This window comes from Nomascus leucogenys, chromosome 2 (genome assembly GCF_006542625.1).
Source record: "Nomascus leucogenys isolate Asia chromosome 2, Asia_NLE_v1, whole genome shotgun sequence".
In the NCBI taxonomy this organism is placed as follows: domain Eukaryota; kingdom Metazoa; phylum Chordata; class Mammalia; order Primates; family Hylobatidae; genus Nomascus; species Nomascus leucogenys.
The window spans coordinates 134,759,684-134,779,913 of record NC_044382.1 but is presented as its reverse complement, the minus strand read 5'-3'; the positions used below and the strand labels follow the sequence as shown (position 1 = coordinate 134,779,913).

The following is a 20,230-nucleotide window of genomic DNA, read 5'->3' as shown; positions in this document are numbered from 1 at the left end:
ACGGGTCTGTCTTACATAAAAATGACACCCACACAGCATTCCTGGCTCTCATCCCTTCCCCAGTGCCAGAAAGGAGGCAGCCGTAACTTTCACCCAGCTGCAAATAAGTAATGCTCAGTAGACATATGAACTGTGTTTTACTCTCAGATAGAGCTTAAAGACTGCTGATGTTAGGAACTTTTTTTAAGTCAGTCTTGAGATTTGTGAGAGAGAATGTCTGGAAGCCACCGTGAGGGCAGATCTGCAGAACACCGGTCCCAGTGCAGCCAACGCCAGGGAGGCCACGCAAGTGGCAAGAAGGCCTGCGGTGGGGATGTCACCAGCAAAGGGTCAGCTGCATTACTTTTACAGTGTAAGAACTGGAACCGCATTTTCCTGGCCTTTAAACAGTACACTCAGACAGGCTTTTGGGCACTTGGCAATTAACTTTGCTAACGTATAAAATGTCACTGGGTTTTCTCCGTCATTGACCTTCCTTGTCACTCCCCCTGCCTCGTAACTGCAGGGCTGAAACTTTGTTAGATGCCTCTGGTTTGGCAGCTGAGGGGGCCCATGGCTCAGCCATGTCCATAAGACACCACATGGTAGGTGCCCTGCTCACTCAAGGCTTGCCTCTATAAGGGCCTGTCAGCCACTAGGAACCCAGAGAGACCAGGCTGAGCCGGTCCAGACATGGAGGTGAGATAAGGAGAGTCTAGGGAAGCCATCTAAGACTCTTTCATCTGGGTATTGGTGGCTCTATTCTAGAGTCTGTGTGAGGGCCCAGGACTCAGTTCTCGTGGGCAACATCTTACAGCAAAATTGGCAGTCCCGAGTTAGGAGGTGTGCTATGTGAGGAGAGATTCCCCAAAAGCATGCACCATTCTGGACAGTACGCCAGGGTCGTGGGGCAGCTCTGGCCGGGTCAACCTTTGCAGCTCCACAGAATCTTTGCATTGTGGGAGCTCTTAGGAGGAAGAGGAAAAATTCTAACATTTGTTAGTAAATCTGCTTCATCCCAGATGAGAAGGACTAAGAATCAGTCTCGGCCATGGTCTGCAAAAGTCAAGGGACTTAAGTTTTCTTGTCTTGGAGTGGTTTTTTTGTTTTGTTTTGTTTTGTTTTTTTAAGACAGGGTCTTGCTCCGTTGCCCAGGCTGGAGTGCAGTGGTGAGATCACAGCTCACTGCAGCCTCAACCTCCTGGGCTCAGGTGATCTGCTTACCTCAGCCTCCCAAGTAGCTGGGACTAAAAGTGTGCAACACCAAGCCTGACTAAGTTTGTGTGTGTATGTGTGTAGAGACTGGGTTTTGCCATGTTGCCCAGGTTGGTCTCAAAGTGGAGATCTCACCACTGCACACCAGCAATAGAGCAAGACTCTGTCTCAAACATAAAATAAAATATAAAATAAAATAAAATAGGCCGGGTGCGGTGGCTCACACCTGTAATCCCAGCACTTTGGGAGGCCGAGGCAGGCGGATCACGAGGTCAGGAGGTGAAGACCATCTTGGCTAACACGGTGAAACCCCGTCTCTACTAAAAATACAGAAAATTAGCCGGGCGTGATGGCAGGCACCTGTAGTCCCAGCTACTCGGGAGGCTGAGGCAGGAGAATGGTGTGAACCTGGGAGGAGGAGCTTGCAGTGAGCTGAGATCACGCCACTGCAGTCCAGCCTGGGCAAAAGAGCAAGACTCCGTCTCGAAAAAAAAAATAAAGAAATAAAAAATAAAATAAAGTATGTACTGTGTACTTGAAAGTTGCTAAAAAAAAATTAGATCTTAAATGTTTTCACCACAAGAATGATAGCTTGATGTAATCATTTCACAATGTATACATATGTCAAAACATCACATTTTACATCATAAATACATATAATTTTTGTCAGTTATACCTTAATAAAGTGAACGGGAGAAAAAACAATATTATGTGACATACACCGCATATGTAAATATTATCTTTAGTATATTCTGAAGAGTAAAATAGTATTACAAACTAAAAAAAAAAAGTCATGCTATAATGCTATATCTGGGATACGCTTTAAAATCATCCAGTGGATGACAGAGTAGAAGGTGGAAGTATGGATGAAATAAGATTGGCCATGTGTAGGTAATTGTTGAATTCAGGTGATGAGTATATGGTGTTCATTATACTACTATCCAGTTTTATATAGGTTTAAGTTTTCCATTTGTGAAGTTACTTGTATTAAAAAAAAAAAAAAAAAAGAGGGTTGGGCACCGCTGCCTGATACATGCTCTCTCTAAAAGAACTCACTGCTCTGCAGGGACAGGGAGCTGAGCAGAACAGATCCTGTAGCTCATAGGCTATAGGCTCAAGGTTGGTCATTTTACATAGAGATGTTAAGTATATGAAGTCAAACATGATCAGAGTAGTACAGTAAGGCACTGTACTGGGCTGACTGTGCAGTAATTGTAGATAGGGGAAGGGAAGCAGAGGTCAGAGAAGAGGCCTCAGGCTCAGTGCCAAGAATGATGCTTTTGGTCACGGACAAAAGGGCTTCAGAGCATCCCGTTAAAAAAGAAAACCCACATCCTGCTGAGATTGGAGGCTGCCGATAAGGCTGTTGCCCATCTGACAGTGCTACAGTGATGGAGGCATCCCACCACACTCTAGAAACAAAAAGAAGACAAATGTCAACAAGATCCTCTGAAGCCTCAATGCTGTTATTATCAAGTGTGTGTGTGCACATGGCTTGGTTTGAGGCAGAGGATGCGGGTTCCGTGATGAGAGGGATGATTCTCATTAGCTTGTTCTCGATGCTCTCTTTGTGCGCCACAAGGTTAATACAGAAAATATGAAAGGCGCTCAGACTGCCGGGAGCAGCTGCTCGTGGGCAGTTCAGCCCTAAGCAAAGCTTCCTCAGGTCCAGACCATGACTGTCCTGCCAGTTGTTCATAGTGAGAGGTGACAGCATGCTGGCAGCCCTCACTCGCTCTTGGCACCTCCTTGGCCTCGGGGCTCACTCTGGCCACGCTTGAGGAGCCCTTCAGCCCGCCACTGCACTGTGGGAGCCCCTCTCTGGGCTGGCTGAGGCTGGAGCCTGCTCCCTCTGCTTGCGGGAAGGTGTGGAGGGTAGAGGCGCAGGCAGGAACCAGGGCTGCGGTGCATGCTTGCAGGCCAGCGTGAGTTCCAGGTGGGCCTGGGCTCCGCAGGCCACGCACTCGGAGCAGCCGGCCTGTGCCGCCAGCCCAGGGCAGGGAAGGGCTTAGCACCTGGGCCAGCAGCTGCAGAGGGGGTGCCAGCTCCCCCAGCACTGCCGGCCCACCCACGCCAGGCTCGAATTCTTGCGGGGCCTCAGCCGCCTCCCTGGGGCAGGGCTCAGGACCTGCAGCCAGCCATGTCGGAGCCACGCCCCTCCCCCTGCGGTGGGCTCCCGCTCGGCCTGAGCCTCCCCGACGGGCACTGCCCCCTGCTCCGTGGTGCCCGGTCCCATCGACTGCCCAAGGGCTGAAGAGTGCAGGCGCCCCGTGCAGTAGTGGCGGGCAGCTCGGCCCACGGCCCTGGCACAAGAACCACTAGGTGAAGCCAGCTGGGCTCCAGAGTGGGGTGGGGATTTGGAGAACTTTTATGTCTAGCTAGAGGACTGTAAATGCACCAATCAGCACTCCGTGTCTCACTAAAGGTTTGTAAATGCACCAATCAGTGCTCTGTGTCTAGCTAATCTAGTGGGGCCTTGGAGAACTTTTGCTCTAGCTCAGGGATTGTAAACGCACCAATCAGCACCCTGTCAAAACGGACCAATCTGCTCTCTGTAAAATGGACCAATCAGCAGGATGTGGGTGGGGCCAGATAAGGGAATAAAGGCAGGCTGCCCGAGCCACTAGTGGTAACCTGCTCAGGTCCCCTTCCACTCAGTGGAAGGTTTTTTCTTTCGCTCTTGGTAATAAATCTTGCTGCTGCTGCTTGCTCTTTGGGTCTGCACTGCCTTTATGAGCTGTAACACTCAACGCGAAGGTCTGCAGCTTCACTTCTGAGGCCATCCAGACCACGAACTCACCGGGAGGAATGAACAATTCCAAATGCACCACCCTAAGAGCTGTAACACTCGCGGGAAAGTCTGCAGCTTCACTCCTGAAGCCAGCGAGACCACGAACCTACCCGAAAGAAGAAACTCCGAATATCAGAAGGAACAAACTCTGGACACACCATCTTTAAAAGAACTGTAACACTCACCGCGAGGGTCCGCGGCTTCATTCTTGAAGTCAGTGAAACCAAGAACCCACCAATTTCCGACACAATAGCACCCAAGCATCAACTTCACTCTGGTGGCTGGCGGGGGCCACTAGGAGGACACATCCTCTGTAATCTATCCCAGCCTGGGACATGGAGGGTGGGCCCTGTGTCACAGGGCGGAGCAGAGATCTCTGCCACCCAAACGACGAAAAAGGAGAAAAGCTTGTGAAACAAAGCCCTCCATGGCCCAGGTGAAGAAAAACATCTAGACAGATGAGCAAAATGGCGTTCCTCTCCTAGCGGAAAACTTACCATTTTAAAAGGTTATTCTGACCCAGAAAATAACCCTCTTGCCCGCCCCCCCTCACCCCTGCCACCCCACACACATACATCATGCATGCATACACACTGAAAAACTCTTTTGGCACAGACACACAGTCACACACAGCATTAGAAGAATCCTGGGCCAGGTCAACTCAGCAAGTCTCAAAGTGAGCCCTCTGAAACTCCTGTGACCCCCTCTCTTCCTTGTCCCACACCCCTGCTAAGTTCAGCACCACGTGAGGAAGAAGTGCCTGCAACAAGCTTGCTTGAGGAAAAACAGTAAGGCGGCAGGTGTAAGAAGCAAGTCCCCCTGGGGAAAAGTCGGGGAGAAGTGGCCACATGTCCCTCTGGGGTCAGTATCAGAGCTGAGAAAATGACTCATTTGTCTCTACAACCCCCCAGTAGCTCTTCTGAACATAAGAGGGGGTCACAAGTCCAGACAGGGTGAATTTGTTATTAAGCAAATCAATGGAGGGCAGGCAGCACATATGCTCACGTTTCCTGCCTCTTCCATCTCTTCTTGGAACTGAATGAGCCCGTTCAAACAGCAGCCTTCTGGAATCCTGTCAGTTTCCTCGTTTCCCCCAGAGACAACATCTGGGCACTAACTAGTTTCCCAACTATAACCATCCAAAATCAGGCCGGGCGCGGTGGCTCACGCCTGTCATCCCAGCACTTTGGGAGGCCGAGGCAGGAGGATCACTTCAGGTCAGAAGTTCAAGGCCAGCCTGGCCAACATGGTAAAACCCCGTCTCTACCGAAAATATAAAAACTAGCCAGGTGTGGTGGCACGCACCTGTAATCCCGGGATTACAGGAGGCTGAGGCAGGAGAATCTCTTGAGCCTAGGAGGTGAAGATTGCAGTGAGCTGAGATCGTGCCACTGCACTCCAGCCTGGGCAAGAGTGAGACTCTGTCTCAAACAAAACAAAACAAAAAACTCATTTGCATCAGGTCAGCCACTTTCTACAGAGTCTGTTCAAGAGCACACACAGAAAAACAAATTGCCTAAGAGCAAGGTGCCCTGGAGTACACCGTTAAGGGGCTGATGTCATTACCATAGTTTAGGATTCGGGTGCCAAGGATGACAAAAGGAACTGCCTTGCTTTATTTCATAATTCAGTGTTTCCCAGCCTTCCACTATGTATTTTGGGAAAGAGTTGTCAAAAACCCATAGTTATTTCTCCCAGCAACCTGGGTGGGGAAGGGAGGAAAGTCACTCGGGCTCAGTCACATGTCACTCTGGCGTGCCAGAGGCTTTGTCCATTGGGGATACTTCAATCCCCTTTCCCAGCTGAGGCCTTAAACTACTTGTTTAAATGAAAATCTGAAATAAAACTACAGCTATTATCAAGAACAGGCAGGAGATCCTGTCATCTCGGTTCCATGGATCAAGCAGAGGGCCAGTGTTCACTGTTTGTGCAGAGCACCGGCGTGATTTTCCAGCAGCGGAGGACAGCCCCAGTGCAGCGTGCAGCCCTGTGAGCTGGGGAAGGTGGACAGAGGTTGGCCAACTGGCAGGAGCCAGATTTTCTTCATGTTCGGGTCTCAGTGGAAAACTCAGAAGTGACTGCCAAACACGTTCCGGGAACCTTCTCCATTTCCCATTTGAGCGCTGAGCACACAGGGTACCTCCACAGTCACAGTCATCTTTGGTTTTAAACCACAGGGGCAAAGGTTCCAATGTGACCGACCTGTCAAAAGTACTGACAGTATTCACAAACGCCTCCTTCCTGCCAGAAATGCAGAGGGACCCACCCAGGTACGCGGCACCTCCACACCGTGGAGACAAGCCACATAACTGAGTGTTTAAAGCAAAGAGAAGGGAAATCACAGCACTGAAAAATGATTTGGAACAAACAAGCACGATGGAACCCACTTCGGGGGAAAGCTGACATTTGTCTAAAATGGAAAAATCCAAATGCACTTTCCAAAGCATCAAGCTGGGAATAGTCATTGTCCCTCATATAATATTCAATTTTCAAAAGGAAAAAAGCAGATTTTGCCATTTATTTAAGTGTTGCTTTTACTTGTCCAAACCAGGTAGGTATAGGGTGGAAGAGGATGTGAGTTATGATTCCCTCAGGTGGGGATCTCTCTTTGAAAGCACTAGGCCCTCAAACTCCAAATTAACCAGGCACTCCCACGTTCTATCCCAAATCCCATCAGCGCAGGGACAGCCAAGTCTCAGGGAACCTCAGGCGAACTCTGAATTCCACGCAATTGGTGAGCGATGTTCTCGGCACACATCAGCCTGCCGTTTCCACGAAAGCACCCTGGACTGACCTGGACCCTTGCGTTTGGGTACCTCTGAGTACCCAGGACCACTCAGGGAGACCAGGGAAACATACTGAGGCTGCAGGACTGTGGCCCCTCTTCCCCCACTGTTCTGTCTGCAATCAAGTTCTGGCTGGAGTCTAGACGGATTCTTCCAAGGTTAGAGCAAAATGCCCTATCAGGACCACCAGCAGTATCCCTTAGCTAATGCTTTGAGAGATGATGGCCGGTTTTTAATAAGCTCAAATCGTCTTAATGGGGAGTCAAAGAATTTGAACCTCGCCCTTAACATCCCCAACCTTGGAGCTGTTGTCATGACTGTGGAGGCAAGAACTTCACCTTTGAAACTCAGCCTCCTACCACGCAATTCTTCCTTAACGACCATTTCCCATAAGAGACCAGTGCTCCTGAAGCCTGCCGTGTGGTGCCTTCCTTTTATAACAGCACTTGACCACAGTTGTTGTTCTACACATCTGTGAGACTATTTGATTGATGCCCCTGCCCCCACCCCAACCGGGGTCAGGCAGAGATTTATTTTCACTCACCATTGTATTGCCAGTGCACAGCATGCCACTTAGTAAGTGATTAATAAATGTTTGTTGTGGGCCAGGCACAGTGGCTCATGCCTGTAGTCCCAGCACTTTGGGAGGCCAAGGTGGGCAGATCACTTGAGGTCAGGAGTTAGAGACCAGCCTGGCCAATATGATGAAACCCCATCTCTACTAAAAATACAAAAATTAGCTAGGAATGGTGGCACACACCTGTAATCCCAGCTACTTGGGAGGCTGAGGCAGGAGAATTGCTTGAACCTGGAAGGCTCTAGCCTGGGCAACAGTGAGACTCCGTCTCAAGAAAAAAAAAAAAGTTTGTTTAATTAATATGAATATTAATAAAATGAGTAAAATGTGGTGTTTCCAGTATTCTCAGTGGCCTTCCTTGTTTAACCACTCAGTTGACTAAACCCAGGAGAAATGTTAATTCTGACTGGCACTATTTTTGCTGGTAGACTTACTTAAGCCAGCAATAATTAACAGCCCTGCCATTTTATAACAGGACAGCCTCACCTTACTTCCCATCTTAATTCCCCTGATCAAAAAATTTTAAGTTAATTAGTTTTAAATTCCTATTTCTTTACAACCTACTATGTTGGTATGACCGTCTTACATGGTCGCATTCATTCCACCATCAACTCTTTATAATAGGATCTTTAGTTCCAATTTACAGATAAGGAAACTGAGATGCAGGAATGTTAGCTTTTTTAGACTTACATCACTAAGTGACAGCAACTTAGTGTCATTAACTACTTCTCTTATCAGGGGTTTTCCATTCACAGACCTAGTTCAAAGGCAAAAACAACGCACTGTTTATTCTTTCTACGTGAAGTCTATCTATGGAGAAGGCCCATCTATGTGGGAAAGTACAAATTTGGGACATAACCCATGACTATAATTGAAGTCTCTATCATTAAAAAATCACTTATTTTATCTCCTTTCCAATCAAAGCTGAATCATCAGTTCTGATAATTCCTGTTATTCACAGCCTCCCCACCCTACCCCCATCAGGATAACTTGGATGTACTTGCAAACCCTCTGGGTCATTTTCAACACTTCGTAGATACAGTAACACATTGCATCACTGGGGTCCAAACTGCTTTCACCTACTTGCTGGGTGGTGTGTTAGCTTACCTAATGGTGACTATCCCCCCAAAGGAGAGTTTTAAATCAGAACACTTAACTACCTCCCTGATGTCAGGGAAAGTGCATCCTGAAACAGCCAGTTTAGGAAAGGTCATTCTACCAGGGCTGTGGCTTTCTGCCTTATCTGAGAGCTTACGATGCAATAGTGGGAGGAAGGCAGATTGAGCAAGAGCTGGAGCTGTTCCTGCTCCTAAGTCCATCTTCATACGCTGAGAGGTGCAAATCAGCTAATATACAAGAAAGCATTTTCTAAACCTCACCATGAAAACAATATTTATTACATTTGCCATTAATTTGAAGAACATTAGAAACAACAGAGATTTTAAATAGGGATTTGGGGATTATCCGACAGTTGGAATTGTTCCTATTCATTTCGACAATTAATAGCACCGTTTTCATTAGTAAACTGGCTATGTAAATTATTTTTTGACAGCTGCCTGGGATAGCAGAATAGGCATAGTCATCAAGGATAATAGAACTGTGATCACACTGAGTTCCTCAAGGAAAGAACTGGCTGTCTCATCTTGGTATTCTTGATGCCTTGCTCAGCAGCACCTGGCAAAACTAAATCTCCCAGTGAATGGTTGGTGAAGGAATGAACAAGTGAATAAATGACAACCTGTGGGCCTGTTATCCCATCTACAAAACAAGGGCAATACTAATAATGCAGTATTGTGAGCTGTAAGGTAATGTTTGATGTGACAACTCAAGCAGAGTGAACATTCAATAAATGTTTGCCCCCTTTCCTTTCACCCTGCTTCCTCTTGATGGGTCTTATGCTGCTTTTCTGCCCTCCTATGTGAAAGTGTCCCATGTGTCAGAGACCAACACGTGCTGGTGTGTACTCCCCATATGTCAGAGCAGCACTGCATTTCCAGACCCTGCCCCTGTCGGTTTCCCCCAGTGGGGTCCCCAGTGTTCCCCAGGTGTAAGGTCCGGTAAGGGCCCAGCTTCAGGTCCCCTCTGGGATTTCTGGTATAAGGTCAGCCTGAGTGACCCAAAGCATTCACCTCTAGCACCCACACCCTTCTTTCTCCAGGGAAGGATCCCGCCCAGAAGGATTGTGACAATACACATTACTTTCCCTGGTAATGAAATGCAACATGTCTCGGGGTGGAACCTAGGCTTACTATTTCCTTTACGACATAATATGAATGTTTTCAGCTCTTGATGTTTTTTTTTTTTTTGCCGAGTTCAAATTTCATAACAATTTTCCTCTTAGCAAGACAAAAATTTTTTAAAGAGAAATGATCTGATTCAGTAGCTGGGAAAACAGTTCATCGGAAAATTCTGTGAAAACCCTATGATCCCAGAAAGAGCTTGGGTTGAGTCCCTTCCTGGCGTCTGCTGGTTGGAAGAGGCAGCCTAACAAGGGAGTGAAAGCTGGCAGTGAAGAGGAAGGCTGGGTCATGACCCCAGTCCTAGGAAGAGAATGAACTAACTGCCAGGGTCATAGTCACACTGCTCGCTAAAGGGCAGTGTGAGAGGGAGGCTCCTTGGCCTAAATGTGGACAATGGAGAGAAAATCGGAAGAGAAAAACAAGTGATCTGGGACTGTTTGTGAAACTAGACAAAAAACAGGTCATCTGAAGATCACTCTCAACCACTGCGTTAGGAAGCCAGAGAAGCACATTCAGCACACTCAGACATTTTTGTCCCGCTGGTCACAGTGGACACTTGTAACTAGCACTTGTGGCTAAACTTAAGTCATGGGACTCAGGACTAGAAGGGGCTGTGGAAACATCCGCGTGTATTCAACAGACGAAACCAGACAATTTGAGAATCACTATCCAGACTGAGTCAGAAAACACTGAAGAAAACCTCGCACTAGCAAAGGGACCTCCACCCTATCACAATTACACAGTGAGGTCTGCCCCCAAAGACAGATCCATGCAGAAAACCAGCAGATGCTACAGTGGGAGGATTAGGGCCACCAGCTGTAAGCCAAGTGGGTCACAAGATAAGTCTTAAAAGGCAAGTGGGAATTTATTTTTCATCAAAAAAAACACTAGTATTTAAGAAAATGACATATAAATGCAGAGAAATCTTCCGGTTTCACAGACTGCAGCTCATTTGGAGTAATACACAGCCAAAGTAAGTATTTTAAAACCCAAAATGGAACAGAAGCGGCATTTCTCTAAAAGCAAACTTGGCTGGCATTTAAACTGAGAATTCCAATTCAGATTGGTGGAGGAAGCACTCACATCATAAATCTGGGTGAATATGTGTTTTATTGTTATAAAGTAATTAAGCTACTGAGCAGGCTGTCTCCCTAAATTGAGAGGTGTATTTTGTCTCTGGAGAAATGTCAGGAGAGGACAGGATTTACCGTGCTGTTAAAAGTGAAAGAAAATGCATTATTGTGGAAGTGAGGGGTAGCAGGAGGTAGGCAGTGAGGCGACTTTACACTCTGGGTCCCATGCATGGCTCCAGGGCAAACTGGTTACTGATCTGCCTCTAAGATTGTTCTCTGTCCTCACTCTGACCCTCCAGGACAGCAAAGCAGCATCCATTTACAGTACTGTTCCCTGCTAATTCCTCTTCCCATTCAATACTGCTAATGTGACGCCTCTCCCTGAGAACTTGAAATATGACTTCTGTTGAGTTTTGCATGTATTTTGCCATGTATTTTCCTCATTTTCATCAGTCTGGCTCTGAATGTCCCCTTCAGTAAGGCAGCCAAATAGAAGAAACACAAAATTCTAAAAACTACCTCCTTCAGTACCTTTTTTTCGTGGAATTTTTTCCCCCCTAATTTGGTAGACAAGGAAGGGCAGTCAGTCCCAACTTCAGAATTCTGGGTTTTCCTGTGTAAACACCGCAGATACTAGAACCTTGCTTCAGGGATTCAAAGGTTTGAACCCTAAAAAACATTCCCCTCTGGCAGCACCTCCTAAAATTCCATGTTGTGACTTCAAGCAATGGAATTAAAAAGAAAAAATCTGCATTTTGTTTAGAAGCCAATGATCCAGAAGGTATGGATTATTTAAAGATTCTTTTCAATTTTTCTCATTTTATCATGTGTTTTGGCAAGAAAAGAAGGGGCATCCAAATAAATTTCTTTGTAATTTAAGATACGATGAAAAGGATGATGGGTAAGATATTGAAACCAAAGAGGAACATGATTTAGAATCATATCTCTTAAAAATATACACAGACACAGACACACTCATGTATGAAAGCAGATTAAAATGACATGGACAACCCCTCCTTCCACTACAAGATTGAGACAATAGAACGAAATTTGTTTTAATAGAGACAAGCTTTAAAGAAAGAACAAGAAATGTCCAGGTGCCACAAAGAACTCAAAATCTGGAATATAAGCCTTAAGGGCTGGTAGTTGGGGACAGGAAACGGCTTTGGGTCTTTGCAAGGGAGTGAACCTAGAAACCTAGAAGATTGTTGAACAAAGCACAGAACCTTCCGTTGCTCCCTGCAGCCTCACACTACCAGAATACTACCTGTCAGCCCAGAGCAAAAACAAACCACCGGCGGGGTGGGGCGGGGCAGGGCGGCAGGCGGGCGGCGCTTTTCGGCAGGATGAGGAAGCTACTTGAGAAAAACAGAACAACCATGCATGTAAGTGTCACAGTAGATTTGTATTACCACGAGGTGAGAAAGTGACCCAAAAACAGTCCTGGGACTCTGGCATAGGAAACTCCCAAATTCCTCTGTAGCAATACCATCAAAACCCTGGGACACGGATCACTCACAAAATAGCCCTTGCTGGAGATGTGTTCACAATCCTAAAAACTCCATGAGAAAGCCAACTACCATTAGGAGAGTCACAGACACAGCTAACAGAAAAATCAGCATTCTCCAAAACTCAAGAAAATCGAATCGAGACTATAAAATAAATATGGTTAAAATGATTCATAAAAAGAATAAAAACTATAATAAAACATTATGAAAAAGATAAATTTGAGAAAGTATCAAAGACAACTTCAGAAACAAAAAGATAAAGTCTAAAAAGCTCAATGGCTGGAATAAACAGATAAGACAGGGCTGAGAACAGAATCAGTGAGATAAATACAAAGGAGTTAACTGAGAATATAGTGTGGAGAAACCTAAAATATATGAAACAGGACAGGTTCCACATAGGTAAAAAGAAACCCTAGAAGGAAAGAACAGACAGTGGGGATGAGATAATACTCAACAAAATAAGAACATCCAAAATTTTCTTAATGAACAACACAGAGACGAGACCTGAACAAGAGGAATAAAAATAAATCCGTACCTAGGCGTGGTCTTGTGTGCCTATAATCCCAACTACTCAGGAGGCTGAGGCAGAAGAATCGCTTGAACCTGGGAGACAGAGGTTGCAGTGAGCGGAGATTGCACCGTTGCACTCCAGCCTGGGCAACAAGAGCATGACTCTGTCTTGTTATAAATAAAATAAAATAAATTTTATTTATGTTATAAATAAAATAAAATAAATTTTATTTATGTTATAAATAAAATAAATTTTATTTATGTTATAAATAAAATAAATTTTATTTATGTTATAAATAAAATAAATTTTATTTATGTTATAAATAAAATAAAATAAATTTTATTTATGTTATAAATAAAATAAAATAAATTTTATTTATGTTATAAATAAAATAAATTTTATTTGTTATAAATAAAATAAATTTTATTTATGTTATAAAATAAAATAAATTTTATTTATGTTATAAAATAAAATAAATTTTATTTATGTTATAAAATAAAATAAATTTTATTTATGTTATAAAATAAATTTTATTTATGTTATAAAATAAATTTTATTTATGTTATAAATAAAATATATTTTATTTTATAACATAAATAAAATAAAATAAATCCATGCCTAAACAGAGGTGAAAACAAACACTGAAGACAAAACAAGGGGAAAATGTGAATCATGCTTGTTATCAAATAGTTAAATAATCCAAAAATGTATATATATGCTGTATGCCTAACATCAATTTCATGCGGAGATGCTGATTTTAATACACGGAATGGCAGCGTGCCCTCTGGCTCGCTCACGTTCTGCAGGAATGGGCTTAGGTGCAGCTCAATTTCAGAAAACCTCAATTTAGTCCAAAGTTTGTCAGTCTAAACAGATTCAGGAATCTACTACTGTCACACATCCAGGGGCAACAAACTATTTACGTTGAGCCCTGCATTTGTACTCTCAATTTCCCCAGCATACACACTATTCTACTATGTTACAACTGCCAATTTTTCTTAATGCCCAAATTAATTAAAGTGTCGGCTTTTATAACCTAATTTATCCAGCAATAAAAGCACCTAGAATGTATTTTGATGACAAGAACCCCATCTTGTGGCAAAACGTTTCCCAGCTGAGTTTGGCTGTGTACTGTAATGCCATTCCCACCCTGAAGGTAAATCTGCGTTGAGAAGTTATCATTTTAACTGCTTTACCAGACAGAAATTTCTAACCCAGCATTTATCTTGTGTCTGCGACGGCACCAAAGTATGCAGTAAATCTGTGGAGCACAGTAATTCCGGGGCTTTGTGAGTTATTTTGAAGTGAAAGCTGGTAGTCTTTGTGCAGCTTACTGCAGGAATATTTTAAGAGAAAAACAAACACTGACTAGGGTTGGCTTCTGAAATATTATCTGTCCATTCTAGGAAGAGTTCAGATATTACACTTCCTATAAGATGAACTCACTTAACTAAAGCAATCAAGACAAAACCTCCCCAAATCCACAGGAATTGACACCATAATTAGCACCATACAGAACAAAGCTACCCCACACACAGCACACTTGTATTTCATAGCATTCATTTTATTCCTCTAAAAGGTGGCTTTTAATCAATTTCTCTGCCCTTCCTATTTTAAAAGACAGTAGAATTACATTCTAAAATATTCTTCCCATTTTTTCTTTTACTAGGAATGTCCAGCATGGGAAACATGACAAAACGCTCTCTACGAATACAAAAACACTAGCTGGACATGGTGGTGTGTACCTGTAGTCCCAGCTACTTGGGAGGCAGAGCCCAGGAGAGGTCACGGCTGCAGTGAGCTAAGACCGTGCCATTGCACTACAGCCTGGGCAACAGAGTGAGATTCTGTCTTTAAAAAAAAAAAAAAAAAAAAAAAAGGAATGTCTTCCTCAATGTTTTCTATTGTCCCTATTTGGTTTTCCTGAAGAAATTTGAAAAGGCCTTATTGTTAGTAAGCTAAAAAATGTAATAAAGCATTGAGCATGATATCTGGCTCAAAAGCATTAGTTATTATTATGGCTTTTATTATTGTTGTTGTTGTTATCAATGACAATTAAATACTGAAAGACCTCCAAAATAGCTTAGCTTCCACAACTAGCAAAGCCTTAAAGAAAAATCCAGTTCAAACAAGTCAAATTATATTTTTATCAAAAGCAAAACTGAAACAATACTTTTCTCCCCTCAAAATCTGTTTTTAAAGCGTTAAAAAGGACAGTAGATCAATATTAAAAGAGCTTTATTTGTTAATGTCACATAAGAAATTTAAGCAAGTTACGCTATCTTAAAAAACACAACGAATGCGTTTTAATAGAGAAACCCTTCCCTCCCTCCACCTCCCCCCCCCACCCCCCTCATGAATTAAGAATCTAAGAGAAGAAGTAACCATAAAACAAAGTTTTGTGGAATCCATCATTCAGAGTGCTTACATGGTGATTAGGTTAATATTGCCTTCTTACAAAATTTCTATTTTAAAAAAAATTATAACCTTGATTGCTTATTACAAAAAAATTCAGTACAAAAGTTCAATATATTGAAAAATGCTTTTCCCCTCCCTCACAGCACCATCATATATAGCAGAGAATAATGAAGAGCAGATTGCTAGTCTAGATGGAGCAATCTTCAAATTACACCGAGACGCACAGTGGTTTATTTACCCTCCCCTCCTCATAAGAACTTAAAAAAAAAAAAGAAAAAACACACATACAAAAAAAGTCAAAAAATTTGAGGAACCCCTTCCGAACAGTACACAGTTAAGTTCAGTGTCAATAATTCACATCTTGCAACAAAGTGTATGGACATGATTTCTTTTACAAAACTTTCAGTGTCAAAAAGGAAATTAAGGCCATCAGATTTGCAGCTTAAAAATTCACATAAAGGAAATATAAAAATATTCTGTGCTTCTGAGAAGGCTCTGCACTGTATACAGGTAAGGATTACCATACTTCTTTATTTTGAGGAAGACAGTTGAAAATTTTACATAATTGCACAGCTTCTATTGGATGCTCTTGGGGTTCCCTGATGAGGAAAACAGAAGGAAAAATTAATAAAGAAACAGATCACAGTATTCTAAAATAAGACAAAAACTTTTAACTACAGGGATACATATTACCTACCTCAAATGGGCGCTTTATCATCTCTCATCTTTTCTAACCTTTTCTTTTTTTCTTTTTCTTTGTTTGTTTGAGACAGAGTCTCACTCTGTTGTCCAGGCTGGACTGCAGTGGTGCGATCTTGGCTCACTGCAACCTCCACCTCCTGGGTTCAAGCGATTCTCATGCCTCAGTCTCCCAAGCAGCTGGGACTACAGGTGTGCATCACCACCACACCCGGCTAATTTTTATATTTTTAGTAGAGGCGAGGTTTCACCATGTTAGCCAGGCTGGTCTTGAACTCCTGGCCTCAAGTGATCCACCTGCCCTCGGCCTCCCAAAGTGCTGAGATTACAGGCGTGAGCCACTGCATCTGGCCTCTAACCTTCTTTTATGGACTTCTTTCTAGAATACCCCCCAACAAATTCCAGAACAGTAATTGTCAACTCTGGCTACACATTCAGAACCTGAGGAGTTTAAAAAAAATTCTGATCTAGGTCCCTTGATCAATCAAATAAGAATTTCTCATTTTACTGGGAAAGGGTAGCTATCTATATATAATTTTAAAGTAATTCTAATATGCAGCTCAATTTGAAAACCATTGTTCAATAACCTCTTTTGATAACTTAGGAAACAGGAGATCAGTGGATCAGCTTTTAACAACCACATCGGAGACTACAGCTTGCTAGATCCTGAACTTACAAATCCCAAGCCATCTGCGGTGGATTTGTCCTCCAAGGTGAAGTCAATATGGCTCCTCTATCCATTTCTTTATCACTCATTAACTCCGTATAACCTCACAATATAACTTGTGACTCACCACTGATTGAACTAAAACTGGTTTTTTGAAGGTCACCAAAACACTTCTAATCAATTCAAAAGGCGATTGGATTCATCCTCAAATATGAAGTTCAAACGCCTGTTCTGCCCTTCCATCTTTCCTCTTATGAACCTTGGTATCATTATTTTCTGTGATCACAAAAGCTAAAAACCTCATACATCTTTATTTTTTTTATTCTCTCACCCTCAAGTTTAGTCACTAAGCCTTAATAAATCTCCATTATATATTCCCTCAGTGCCTCTAGAATCTCCCCTCTGGAGTTAGTCCCTCTGATTCAGCTTGGCCAGTGATATTTTAAAATGCACTCGTAACTTCTCCTTTGTTCCAAATTGTACAGAAGCTACATCCCCAAGCATTCCAGACTATGTCAGTTTAATTCCAATCTTTCAACTTCATTTATCTCTCACATGAACCCTACAAAATAACTGGATGAGCGGATATACTTGGTGCATTAAGTCTTTTTTCATGAGACAGAGTCTTGCTCTGTCACCCAAGCTGGACTGCAGTGGTGCGATCTCAGCTCACTGCAAGCTCCGCCTCCCGGGTTCATGCCATTCTCCTGCCTCAGCCTCCCGAATAGCTGCCACCGCGCCTGGCTAATTTTTTGTATTTTTAGTAGAGACGGGGTTTCACCATGGTCTCGATCTCCTGACCTCGTGATCCGCCCGCCTCGGCCTCCCAAAGTGCTGGGATTACAGGCATGAGCCACTGTGCCCAGCCACGTTAAGTCTTTACACATCCTCTGTAGTGAGTTAAAGATCACCATGAATTCTTTGCCATTCCTCCCACCAACAGGTGGAGACTATTTACCCCCACTTTGAATCTGGAGTGGCCTCATGACTTTGACTAAGAGAATGTTGAAGAAGGGACAAAGGGCCGTTTAAGAAACCTGGTTCTCGCCGGGCATGGTGGCTCACGCTTGTAATCCCAGCACTTTGGGAGGCCGAGGCAGGCGGATCACGAGGTCAGCAGATCAAGACCACGGTGAAACCCCGTCTCTACTAAAAATACAAAAAATTAGCCGGGCGTGGTGGCGGGCGCCTGTAGTCCCAGCCCCTTGGAGAGGCTGAGGCAGGAGAATGGCATGAACCCGGGAGGCGGAGCTTGCAGTGAGCCTAGATCGCGCCACTGCACTCCAGCCTGGGCGACAGAGCGAGACTCCGTCTCAAAAAAAAAAAAAAAAAAAAAAAAAGAAAAAGAAACCTGGTTCTCTCTTGAGATCAAGACTGTCATGGCCAACATGGTGAAACTCCATCTCTACTAAAATCCAAAAATTAGCCAGGCATGGTGGCGCGTGCCTGTAATCCCAGCTACTTGGGAGACTGAGGCAGGGGTATCTCTTGAACCTGGGAGGGGGAGGTTGCGGTGAGCTGAGATCGCGCCACTGCACTCCAGCCTGGCGGCAGAGCAAGACTCCATCTAAAAAAAAAAAAAAAAAAAAAAAAAGAAAGAAAGAAACCTGGTACCCTCCACTTACTCTGTTAAGACAACTGCCATGCTATTATAAAGAAGCTTTGACTAAACTCTTAAATCGTAGAAATCCACACAGAAAGAGACCTAAAAGATATTCCAGCCGAGGCCAACTTCTGAGCTGACCACAGCCTGCTTGATTGAGTTCAGTCTGCATCATGTGGAACAGAAACACTGCCCAGCTGAGCGCAGTCAAACCACAGAATTATGGGAAGTAAGAAATCGCTGTTTTAAGCCACTAAGCTTTGGGATGGTCTGTTGGTGAAGCAACAGATAATTCCAACATCCTCAGAACACCATCATCTGCCTTCTCTCCAATAACCAAATAATCACCCATCCTTCAAATTAGTGGACAAGCATCACCTCCCAGAGTTCTTCTCAACTACTCTGCTGGCCTGGAGTACCTCCTCTGTCATCTGACATGCTATATAACTCATGCTGAGCCACTTGTCTGGCGCCTTGAGTTCTCTCTTACATAATTATTTTACTTCTAGTAATTACGATGGTTCCCATTTAAGCACAGAAAATGGAACTTGTGCTTGTTTCTTGTAAGCTACGTGTAATGTATGTGTTTTAAAATATTCCTCCAGAATGTATGAGAAGGCATCCAGGTAAAAAATTCATGCTACTTCATGCAACCCACCTCAAGTGGTTCTCAGGCCTGGGGGTTAAATACACGAGACGGTGTTTATTTAGACCAGGACTAGGGCTAATGAAGCAAAGCAGACTTACGACTAACATTCTGAAGCCATGGAAACAGTCTTATCAGGATAAGGGTAGACATTTTGATTAATGATCACACTCAAACAGCTTGAGAATATAAACTGAAGGCTCATTAGTTATTAATAATTCCAATTTAATTATAATTAAAACCAAATTTGGAGTTTCTTTATTGCAAGGGCTCTCAAAAGCCCAACCATCAGCCAAAATCTATCTTCAATTAGATAATGATTAGGAACTTAATAACAGCAAGAATTTTGTTTCACAATGAAGTTGAATATTACTTTGTTTTTTTAAAGTTTATATGCAGATGCTTGCTCTAAATTAGTGATCTAAACCTTTTAATCATAGAACCCTACAGAGTAAACAAGTTTGGGGCATAACATCCAATCCATAGACACGTTTTACTATAACACATAATGCACATTAGAAAACAAAGGACAAAACTGAAATTTGGTAAAATGAGAAAAAATAAAAATAAAAGTGCAACATATTCTTCCAGTACCCTAAAGTATCACCTTGAATATCCCTTTGGGGAATACAAACCCCACTTGGTAGATAACTGCTCTGGTTCACCAACTGATAGGGGAAAAACCCAACCACACTCTTGGTCTTCATGTAATTCTGTGAATAAAATTTGAAATAAATATATTAAATAAATAAAGTAATACCTGCTGGTGGAAAAGTTCTTCCTCAACAACCACTCCAGCTGCTTCTTCCTCCTCCTCCTCCTCTTCTTCAGGTATGGTTGTTTTAAAGACTGTACTTCTTTGAGCAACCTCCTAAAAACAATAGCAGTTTAATTTTAAGTTAAAAAATACACTTAAAATCACCAAACGCGGGAGAGAGGGATCTTTTCTTTGCTTAAGAGACAGCATTTCTTGCCAGACGCAGTGGCTCACACCTGTAATCCCAGCACTTTGGGAGGCCGAGGCGGGCAGATCACCCGAGGTCAGGAGTTCGAGACCAGCCTGACCAACATGGTGAAACCCCGTCTCTATTAAAAATACAAAAATTAGCTGGGCATGATGGCACGTGCCTGTAATCCCAGCTACTCAGGAGGCTGAGGCAGAAGAATGGCTTGCATTGAGGTTGCAGTGAGCCAAGATCACGCCACTGCACTCCAGCGTCACAGCAAGACTGTCTCAAAAAAGAAAAAAAAAAAAAGAGACAGCATTTCTGTTTATTATTATTACTATTATTCATCCCTTTTTTTGGAGACAGAGTCTCACTCTGTCACCCAGGCTGGTGTGCAATGGCATGATCTTGGCTCACTGAAACCCTCATTTCCCAGGTTCAAGCGATTCTCATGCCTCAGCCACCCCAGTAGCTGGGATTACAGGTATGCACCACCACGTGCAGCTAATTTTTATGTATTTTTAGTAGAGATGGGGTTTTGCCACGTTGGCCAGGCTGGTCTTGAACTCC

General features: G+C 43.5%; 2 protein-coding genes across 2 annotated transcripts in view; both read right to left on the bottom strand.

Annotated features, from left to right (window-relative positions):
• Positions 1–3,876: 3,876 nt before the first annotated feature.
• On the bottom strand, positions 3,877–6,459 carry LOC101178486. The gene has a single exon (XM_004087436.3). It carries the CDS (start codon positions 6,448–6,450, stop codon positions 5,809–5,811), a length of 642 nt encoding a protein of 213 aa, XP_004087484.2. The 5' UTR covers positions 6,451–6,459; the 3' UTR covers positions 3,877–5,808.
• Positions 6,460–14,901: 8,442 nt separating this feature from the next.
• The window catches only part of LMNB1 (lamin B1), a 61,958-nt gene continuing 56,629 nt past the window's right edge, over positions 14,902–20,230 (bottom strand). The window contains exons 10-11 of the mRNA XM_003259905.2: positions 19,474–19,584; positions 14,902–15,697 (exon numbers count right to left, since the gene is read on the bottom strand). Of these exons, the coding sequence (XP_003259953.2) occupies positions 15,656–15,697; positions 19,474–19,584 (153 nt within the window). The 3' untranslated portion in view covers positions 14,902–15,655. The remainder of the gene's footprint in view (positions 15,698–19,473; positions 19,585–20,230) is intronic.

Excerpts from the sequence above, each read along its gene's own strand:
- LOC101178486 (XM_004087436.3), bottom strand. The coding sequence starts at position 6,450 with ATGACTATTCCCAGCTTGATGCTTTGGAAAGTGCATTTGGATTTTTCC.